The 9,679-nt window shown below is 40.3% G+C and overlaps 6 protein-coding genes across 6 annotated transcripts; 4 read left to right on the top strand and 2 right to left on the bottom strand.

The window, feature by feature from the left end:
* Positions 1–144: 144 nt before the first annotated feature.
* On the top strand, positions 145–984 carry DI09_6p600 (uncharacterized protein; the record flags this gene model as incomplete). Its single annotated transcript, XM_013381449.1, has 1 exon — positions 145–984. One exon carries the CDS (start codon positions 145–147, stop codon positions 982–984), a length of 840 nt encoding a protein of 279 aa, XP_013236903.1.
* A 359-nt stretch (positions 985–1,343) lies between these two features.
* DI09_6p590 (WSC domain-containing protein) lies at positions 1,344–4,053 on the top strand (the record flags this gene model as incomplete). The annotated part of the gene is made up of 4 exons (XM_013381448.1): positions 1,344–1,401; positions 1,586–1,691; positions 1,731–2,132; positions 3,087–4,053. 4 exons carry the CDS (start codon positions 1,344–1,346, stop codon positions 4,051–4,053), a joined length of 1,533 nt encoding a protein of 510 aa, XP_013236902.1.
* A 163-nt stretch (positions 4,054–4,216) lies between these two features.
* On the bottom strand, positions 4,217–5,200 carry DI09_6p580 (3-hydroxybutyryl-CoA dehydrogenase; the record flags this gene model as incomplete). Its single annotated transcript, XM_013381447.1, has 5 exons — positions 4,217–4,335; positions 4,365–4,482; positions 4,508–4,692; positions 4,720–4,747; positions 4,781–5,200. 5 exons carry the CDS (start codon positions 5,198–5,200, stop codon positions 4,217–4,219), a joined length of 870 nt encoding a protein of 289 aa, XP_013236901.1.
* Positions 5,201–5,284: 84 nt separating this feature from the next.
* On the top strand, positions 5,285–6,241 carry DI09_6p570 (uncharacterized protein; the record flags this gene model as incomplete). Its single annotated transcript, XM_013381446.1, has 1 exon — positions 5,285–6,241. The coding sequence occupies one exon, from the start codon at positions 5,285–5,287 to the stop codon at positions 6,239–6,241; it is 957 nt and encodes a 318-aa protein (XP_013236900.1).
* A 67-nt stretch (positions 6,242–6,308) lies between these two features.
* DI09_6p560 (acyltransferase) lies at positions 6,309–7,318 on the bottom strand (the record flags this gene model as incomplete). The annotated part of the gene is made up of 3 exons (XM_013381445.1): positions 6,309–6,665; positions 6,698–6,898; positions 6,929–7,318. 3 exons carry the CDS (start codon positions 7,316–7,318, stop codon positions 6,309–6,311), a joined length of 948 nt encoding a protein of 315 aa, XP_013236899.1.
* A 748-nt stretch (positions 7,319–8,066) lies between these two features.
* On the top strand, positions 8,067–9,617 carry DI09_6p550 (uncharacterized protein; the record flags this gene model as incomplete). The annotated part of the gene is made up of 3 exons (XM_013381444.1): positions 8,067–8,123; positions 8,196–9,555; positions 9,604–9,617. The coding sequence occupies 3 exons, from the start codon at positions 8,067–8,069 to the stop codon at positions 9,615–9,617; spliced, it is 1,431 nt and encodes a 476-aa protein (XP_013236898.1).
* Positions 9,618–9,679: the final 62 nt, after the last annotated feature.

The raw sequence follows: 9,679 nt of genomic DNA, 5'->3' as shown, positions 1-9,679 counted from the left end.
ATATGAACTGCAATCCTGCCTTCTATCTTGCTCGGAATTATGTTTCTTATCAACAGTTTGTTCTTTTGGCGAGCGCGGCATAAAATTCCGCTCACCGCTCTTGTACTTAAAACTACTCTCAGAATTTTAGAGTTTTATCCCACCATGGTCTTTGTATCGATTTTCCAGCTTATTTTGCAGTTCATATATGCGTCTTTCGCTCTGTTCACGTTCGTCTTGATAGCCGGAGCCGCATCGCAAAAAGTGCTCAGTCCCGGTCTTTTAATGATGTGTTTTTCTTTTAGCACTCTTTCCCTGTTTTGGACTTGCCAGGTGTTGATGAATGTATTACACGTCACCATTTCCGGTGTATTTGCAAGTTTTTACTTGACTGGAGGCAAGTATTCATCTCCGATCAGCAAATGTCTTCAACGCGCTCTTACAACATCGTTTGGATCAATTTGCTTTGGGTCCTTGATCGTTGCTGCAATTCAAACAATCAGATTCATGGTGAGGTCTCTAAAAGACGAGAAGTCTGTGGTCGGCGCGATTGCTGATTGTATTTTGGGATGCATTGAAAATCTTGCCTCCTATTTCAACTTTTTTGCCTACACTGAGCTTGCAATATATGGCCGCTCTTTCGTCTCTTCAGCAAAAGACTGCTGGTCTTTGATCCGGCGTTCTGGTGTTGAGCTAATTGTAAATGATGTTCTTTCAGGTGTGGTCCTTACCCTTGGAATGCTTGCCGTTACTGTTGGTGGGTCTTTATATGGAAAATTTCTGGTCTCCATTGTCCTTTACAAGCTCACGCAATCTGCAGCTGAAATTTACATATTCATCACTGCATTGGAGTTTCTGCTTTCATATGCAATGTTGGCAGAGATGATTAGATCTGGCATCAATACTTCGATTGTCTGCTTTTGTGAAGAGCCGCGGGGCGTTCAAACTAGCAATCCTGCATTGTATGAAAAATATACAGAGGTCATCTCGGGATATCATGCCTAACCCTGCAGCTGTAGCAAACCCCTCCCCAATGAATTTAGCAATCAATATATTTTCGCAATACATTGTATTTTGTCTGCACTTTAATTTGGCTCTAAACTTTACTTGATTAAAAGCAAGACCCCCTCACTAGTCACACACTGAAATAATCGAGTTTGAATTTTAAATTTTACGGCATCTTATGGCTTCATTGTGGGAATGTGCCGTTGATAAATATGAGCATCTTCTTTTTTCAAAAGTAAAGATAATTTCTATTGATCAATGTGCACACACCACTACTGCCTTTCCAGAGAACTCGAATATGTGTCCGCTTCCAAATATCCAAGAAATATACATTCAACATTGCACTGCGTTGCCATTAGATGAGGCGTTCCGCTTCTGTTGCCATTTGTTTCCCAGCCTCTCGCGCATCTCAATCGAGTAGGTCCCATTTTGTGACATGTTAGGAGCGTATCTTGTTCTCATGCTTTAAGCCGTTTATGGAAAATACCGATCTCTGTAAATGCACTGGCCATCATTTCCATCCCAATCGAAAACTTTTTGCAAATCTTTCCATGTCTCCGCTCGTGTTTTTTCAATGAGCTGAATTTTTCATGTTGCAAAGTGTCAGATGCCCATTTGGATTTATTTCAAGACATACGAGCCCATTCGATTATTCTTGAATCAAACCGGATTTCCTCTTTAGAGAAGGTATTGAGAACATTTTCAAAGTATGTCGGTTTATATTGCTTATGCTGCTAACTACATAGATGTAAAGTGATCAATATCAACGATAACGAATTGTCGCTTACTTGTAACATTAACAACCTTCCTTCAGATCATGAGGTTGAAAAGATTTTTGTTAAAAATTGCGTTTTACTTGAAGATGACAATGCCCAAGACAAAGTGGAATATTTTTGGCATGTCATCGGCTCGTTTTGTAAACTTTCCAGGCTTTTTTCTGTATATATCAATTACCCAAGTGCAGAAGCCGGGTTTCCATTTGAACATCGAATAGTTGCAACTTTACCGCAATTGAAATATTTGAACGGCAGCTTTATTGATGATGAGCATCGAAGAACATGCGAAGAAAGATATGTACACTACTTTGCGCATGAAGATGCCAAAAGAAATCATCCCAGACTTGATGTTTTAAAAAACAGTGTGTGTTTGTTTGTTCTCTAACGTTAGAATTTGGCTTTGACTCTGGTTTTGTTTCTCCAGTGGCACTTGTTTGTTCAAGATACATCCAAAGTATGACGCCACATGCTTACATTTTAGACCTCAAAGTGGCCTCAAATCTTTTCCATAAAGAAATTGCGCTGCCACCGATTCCAAGTATCTTTTTTTCTTATTTTAGGATCTCTTCGACTCTATCATTTGCTAGGCATCATCTGCTCAATGTTAACAGGCTCCGCGACAACAAGCTCAGTGAAAATATCGCATCTCATGGTTAGAAAGGAATCGGAGGTATTTTCCACAAGCTTCTCTTTAGGTTTTATCACAGGTATCTTTGCAAAAGCGTACCGCTTCAATGATGTATTTATCTGATTTGAGCATTCCTGATTCCAGCACCATTGAAGTTGCAATCAGCTAAATTTAAATTTTAAAGTCCTTTTATTCAGCAACATTCAAATTACGAGAATCGCTAATGCTATACTGACACTTAAAATTGTGGCTACGATTTGTGTTGAAAGCCTTTCCTTAAGGCTACTAGTGCTGCTTTCTGGCCCGGTCCCATTTACAATCGAATTCATCAAACTTTCCAACGCCGTAGATACATTTGTGTAGAACGTAGATCCGAAAATCGAAGTTGTACTTGTCTCCACGGTGACAAGGGGAATACACACAGGATCAATGTTGGTGTCGCATTGGATGGTAGTTGTTGCCGGAACTTCAACAGTTGCTGTGGGCACAACGGATGTAACATTTATCACTGTCATGCCTGATGGGTCAATTGTAGGAGAGATCGTCGGAATCTCCATGGTTGAACTTGTGTTTGTGTCGTCAGCCAAGACAAAAGTGATGAGGAGGCATATGAAGATCAGACTTCGAAGCATCTATAGTGCGATAAAAAAGGCACAAAGGCATGCTCCTTTTTGTTTACAGTACCATTCTGATTAAAGAATTCCTTTAAGCAGGTTTGTATCTGGATTTCCATTTTTGGAAGCTTTTGATGAGCGAATCCAAAATACTCTCCTCATTGAGCGATGTGATCATCAGTCTTCTTATGACATTATATATTTGCCAAGCATCGGTTCAATTATGCTCCAAATTTCGACACCAGGTGCATTGCTTTTGGTGTTATTCATTATTGCATCGCCATGCGCATTTATTGTGCCCGTTAGTTCGCTGGCGACATCTATATTTCCAACTTCATTTAGAACAGAATCTACAGCTATCATACCAGTGTCTACAAGATCTTCAATCCCAGAAACTTCTGTCACCATTATTACCTCTGTTCCGATTACTTCTGTTCCGATTACTTCTGCTCCGATTACTTCTGCTCCGATTACTTCTGTTCCGATTACCTCTGTTCCGATTACCTCTGTTCCGATTACCTCTGTTCCGATCACCTCTATTCCAATTACCTCTGTTCCAATTAGTACCTCTGCTGAGATTATTACTTCTTTTCCCATTACTAACACCGTCCCAGCCAGTACCTCTGCTTTGACCTCTTTTATCATCGTTAGCACATCTTTTGCTTCCACTGATACCTCTTTTCCCTCATCTGCAATCAGTACAATAGTTCCAGTGCCATTTTCCAGTATGGTACCAACTAGCGGCGTGGTTTCCTCCAATATTCAATCAATTCCCACATCTTCAAGCCCAGCCACCCAAGCAACTACAGACTCAATACCGACATCATTTGAGCAGACCCCCACCACATTTATAACAGCTACATCTACATCTGCACAAACGCATAGATCTATCACATCAGCATCGACTTTCCAAAATTCAACGTCGCTTTCCATCAATAGATCGCTTTCTCGCACCACCACTGCCTCAGATGAATCCTGGTCGTTTCCAATTGCTCCGTCTATAGTGGTGGTGGCTTTAATTTCCCTTTCTCATCTTATTTTGTGCATTTGAGTTGCACGATAAATGCTGCGAATAAAGAATCCTAAAATTTAAAACGCCCCGCTTGCAAGCCCCTCGAGTGTAAAGGCACGAAAAATTAATTGGCCACAAAGTTAACATTAAATTCAAATCATATCACACAGCACGGCACATTGCACGCATTTTATTCGTCTTCTCAATTTTTGTACAAGTAAAAGCCCTTTCCAACCTTTCTTCCCAGGTGCCCCGCATCTACATACTGCGCTAAAAGTGGGCATGGACGATATTTAGGATCTCCAAGTTGCGAATGTAGCACTAGTAATGATGATCCCAATAACAACTACCTTGCATAATGGAAAGACAAGTGTCCAGGCCAATAAAGTCTGCTACCTCCAATGGACCCATTGGCAGATTACACCCGCTCTTCATCATTAAATCAATATCATCTCTTGTCGCTATCCCCTATATCTTATGTCTTTTAAAATACTTCTGAAAGGGCATATACTGCCTCGTTGATGTAAGGCATGTATAGCCTGTTTACCAGAAAGCCAGGAGTATCTTTTGCAAATCCGATCGCTTTTCCCAGCAGTTTTGAAAACGAAACAATCTTCTGAACAGTGGAATCACTTGTTGAAAATCCACGAACAAGCTCAACCAACGGCATAACAGGGACTGGTCCATAAGAGATCATTCACTTACCTGGTTTCATAAAGTGCATTCCGATCACCTAAACAGAGCAATGATAAATGTAAAGATATACTCGTTCTGGATTTTCAACTACCGATGCCAATTTAGTGATACTAATAGAGGAAGTGTTTGACGCCAAAATTGCCTCTTTATTCACGATCGAGTTGAGCTGCTTGAAAAGCTTGGTCTTTATCGCCAAATCTTCATTTATAGCTTCGATTATTATGTCTGCATCTGAAGCCTGCTCCAATTTATCGATATGTTGAATTCTAGATCTTGCAAGCCTATATTCGTGTGTAGATGTTTTCCCTTTCTCGACGTCCATAATTAATCTTGATTCAATTGATGCAATTGCCAGCTTTAAAGCTCCAGGTTCGGAGTCAAATAGATAAACGGGAAGCTGTGCCTTTTGAGCCACCACTTGGGCAATACCTGCCCCCATTTGACCAGCCCCAATCACGGCAACTTTAGAAATCTTCACCAAAGATGGCATTGATGTGGTTAAATTTCTGCTTTAAAGTTTATTTTCCTCTAAAAATTGATTGGCTTAAAAAATCACACAGCATTTTTTGGCTTCATGATACGGTTCCAAGTATGGAATCTTTTGATTCTTGCCGCACTTATAGGGGTTTCTCATGGGCTTATTGGTCAAGATGGCATGCCTGTCGCTTTATATGAACCAAAAGAACTTGAAGTACAAGAAGTTGATTCAAAAGTAATGACTTATGCTTCCGACAAAAATAGAATGCCCATGGTACAATCATCTCCATCTTCATTTGGCCCCAACATAAATGTGAATCCTGTTTCAATATTTTTAAATATCTTTTACTATGGTCAATACGTGATGCCTGGGATTCTTCCTATTGTATTTTCCATTACGAGCTATGGAAGATCTTTGCACTGTTTGGTCTCCACCTCATTTTCGGTATTTTTTATCTCGGAATACCTGAAGACCGGGTTCTATCCTTTTTTGCCATTTGCGTTAAACTTTTCCGATTATTATCCTAGGCTCTTTTCTTGTCTTTTTTTGATGATTATGGAGCATCTTTCTGTAGGTGCCATTGCTTATCATTTTTCGACGATTGTCTGGCTGCCTGACGGGCCTGCTTGGCGCGAGGCCTATGGCTTCCACAAAAGAGCCACATTTTCTACGATTGAAATCATCCTGGGATGGGATCCTTCTCCGTATTATGCACATGTTTTTGTTTTCTCCTATGCTACCTTTAAATACTTTGGCTATATTTCGCTGGAATACAAGTTTCGCAAAAATGCCGCCGGTGGGAGGTTTCCCTTCCTCCTAGCTTTGGTTAAGATGAAATTTTTGGGACTTATCATATCCAGAGTGATAACCATCATTTCCGGGTTCGTTCTTACGGGCCTGTTCATCCAATTTCTTTATGATATCATCTCGACCAATGAAATTATCCTGTTTTTTTCGATTTTCTTTCACATGAACTCCCAAGCTTCAATCACGGCCACACTAATAATTTCAGCAGTCATGATTTTGATTGGACTCGTTTCCCATCTAATATAGAGCAACATCATTGTACCACAAACCCTAACCCTAACCTAATAAAGTTTACATGCAACTTTATTCGGAATTAATTTATAGGCATCCACTTTGCCTTTATGTTTCCTAAACGTTGGTCTTTTTCTATGAAGAGATCTTTAAGCCAGGCTTCTTCTTGACCTTGAGGTATATCTGAGATAGGGATTCTTTTTACGTGGGCATAAAACTTGCACCCCGGTGGGACCAAACCAAAATTAATATCTGCTAAGGAGGGTGGAACCCCCCATCCATGAATTGGATGCCAATAGGCAATCGTAAAGTCATAGATAAATTTAACTTCAGAGGATTCGCGAAATTCGTCGAGAACAGCACAAAATCCCTTGGAGCGTGGAACCAGCGTGTGTGATGGAATGTAAGATACGCCCTTCTCTTTGCAAAACTCCTGAGCCTACAACAGGAGAATTCGATCACACGACTTACCTCTTTGAGCTTCGAAGGTGTGATACGGGAACCCTCCGCAAAAGTTACAATCCAAATGGGGAAGCATTTTTTGGTGCTATACGAAAACCCTGCTAATTGCTTTTTGATATTATTCTTATCCAAAGTCCAAGAACGCTTAACATAGATCATCCCAAGGAACCACATGCCCAATCCATAAATTGGGATCCATTTAATAGAATCCTAATAAAAGTAACTGCACTCTCTTCAAACCTTTAAAAAATATCGGATTTGACCCAGCATTCCTCTTCTTAAGGCAGCCGCATGAATGACATAGAAATCTGTGGCTGAAATGTGGTTGCTCACAATGATTGCAGATTCCTTTTCTGGAATTTCATTCTGATTTACACCATTTGGAAATCCTTCAAAAGAAATGTCAATCGATGGTGGACTTCCATTTACTTTGAACAAAATAAAATTCAAGCTTCTCCAAATCGTGAAAGCAATATAACAGTTGATGTGGTAGAAAAATTCGGGCGATGTAAAGGGAAATGTAATGATTTGTACTATAACTGCAAGCAGGCTAATACTAATGACAAAAATTGTCAAAATGATGCATGAAACAATTAACGAGTAACGTTTAAATGAATTGCCAGTGGACATTTAAAATTAAAATCTCATTTTGCAAAATTGTGATTTATTGGCCATTTAGACTTTGCAATTTGTAAAGGGGAGGGCAGCGAGCACATTTTGCTATTTAACGCCAAATTACTGTGGATTACAAAGCATCCTAAGAGCTTCATCAGAAAATACCAGGGTTTGGCTCAAAGACCGATCATATTGCAGGCTTCGAAAAAGTTTTAGCCCCACCTCTTTAGATATTACTTTTGAATCTTTGGACAAGTTTATATATTTTTTTACCGCATCACACCAATCTGGATGCTGCGGCTGCGAAGGCATTAAATGGATAATTGCGGAGACAACATTTGTTATCAGTGAAAACAAAATCTTGTTGTCTTTTACGGAAATTTTGAATATGCCAATAATTCTAGCACCGACTCTAAAGAAATTCAAGTCATCCAGATACACGCTATAATTTGCGTTCACCATATTTCTAAATCTTTCAAGCTAGAGCAAAATCTTACTTATCTTTTAAATCAATCGCACATCTTGACGGGTGAAAATAAAAACGAGGGTGTTTTAGGATTTTCGTCCACATCCCCACTCCATACTAGAATTAATGTGCACATTCGTTTTACCATAGCCACGCCTAACTTCAAAGACATGATCTCCCTGAGAGTCCAGACAGTTCTTTCTCGCCTTTTTGATCCAATATTATTGGAGGAATCTTTCCCTATGGTGCAGAAATTGTCTAATTTCATATTTTTCGTGGGAAAATCACGCATCCCAAATGTCACCATTGGCTCTGTATCGACTGCGGCTGAGGGCAATGTCAAGTTTATTTTTGGTACAAACTACAACAATGAAATGTTCAAGCTTAAAATGTGCTAGCTTTAATTTAAAATTTGATGCATTTTAGTTTAATTTGAACGGTAATTTTTTTATCATGAAAATCCAGGTATTGTCACATTCGTTTGCCTCTGCCTCCAGGGAAAGAAACCAGGATATGCCTAAGACCCAGGTCAACATGAATCCAGAGCTGCATCCATTCTCACGTCCCAGAGAGCTAACCAGAGCCCTAAATGTTGTGAAGCTTGAGCGTCTCTTTGCTAAACCATTTGTCGGTGCGCTTTCAGGACACAATGATGGTGTTTATGCCATGGCAAAACACACTCGAATCTTAAACACGCTTCTTTCAGGATCTGCTGATGGTGAACTTAGGCTTTGGGACATCTCTTCAAAGAAAACTCGCTGGAACATGCGCCATGCACACAGTCGCTTTGTGAGGGCATTGTCATTTGTTCACAATGACCACAGCGGTAGTCGATTTGTTTCCGGCTCTGATGACGGATTTGTCCATCTTTGGGACACCTCAGCTTCTACTTCAAATTCGCCCATCCGTTCTTTTGAAATTGGAGACTGTGTCTCTGGACTTGATCATCATCCCTTTGATAATACTTTTGTTACCGCGGCTGGGGGGGTTGTTAGCTTATGGAACCACGACAGAAACACAGCAACTACACGTTGGTCACGTCCCGGCTTGGAGACTCTTACCCACGTACGGTTCAATAGCGCAGATGCAAGCATTTTAGGTACTTGTGGATTGGATCGAACAGTTGGTCTTTTAGATTTGAGGATGGACTCCCCACTTGCCAGGGTGACTTTAACGATGAAATCAAATTCACTTTGCTGGAACCCAATGGAGCCCTTAAATTTTGCCGTTGCTAATGAAGATTCAAACGCATATCTTTTTGACATGCGGCGACTTGATATGCCCTTGAACGTTCTGGAGGGACACACCTCTGCCTTATTAGACCTGGATTTCTCACCCACAGGTGAAGAGCTAGTCTCTGGATCCTACGACCACACCTTGCGTATTTTCTCCACTAAACATGGACGGAGCAGGGATGTATACCACACCAAAAGAATGCAAAAGGTCTTTTCTGTTCGCTGGTCCATGGATAATCAGTTTATTTTTTCATCCTCAGATGATGGATCAATTCGCTATTGGAGATCGCAAGCTTCTTCTCGGTCCTCTGCCCTTCCCTCACGTCAATCCGAGGCGCTTAACTATGGAGCCGCTTTGAAGGCCAAATATTCGCAAATCCCAGAAGTTAAACGAATATCCACACATCGGCACATTCCAAAGCCAATATCTTCTGCCCAAAGGGAGAAAAGAATTATCCTTGAATCACAGAAGCGCAAAGAGGAAAATAGAAGGAAGCACTCTGCTCCAGGAGCAGTTCCTCATCTTGGCCTTAGGTCTAAAATTGTCGAGCGTAAGGAGAGTTAATTTTTAAATAAAATCTAATTTAATTTAATTGAAGTTAAATTAAATTAAATTCAAATAAAAGCAAATGTTTTTAGACTACATTTGTTCTGATGATTATTCCTGTTCGCTGC

Source organism: Mitosporidium daphniae, assembly GCF_000760515.2.
Source record: "Mitosporidium daphniae strain UGP3 chromosome Unknown contig-6, whole genome shotgun sequence".
In the NCBI taxonomy this organism is placed as follows: Eukaryota; Fungi; Microsporidia; genus Mitosporidium; species Mitosporidium daphniae.
The sequence above is the reverse complement of the archived record's forward strand: the minus strand, read 5'-3'. Positions and strand labels throughout refer to the sequence as shown.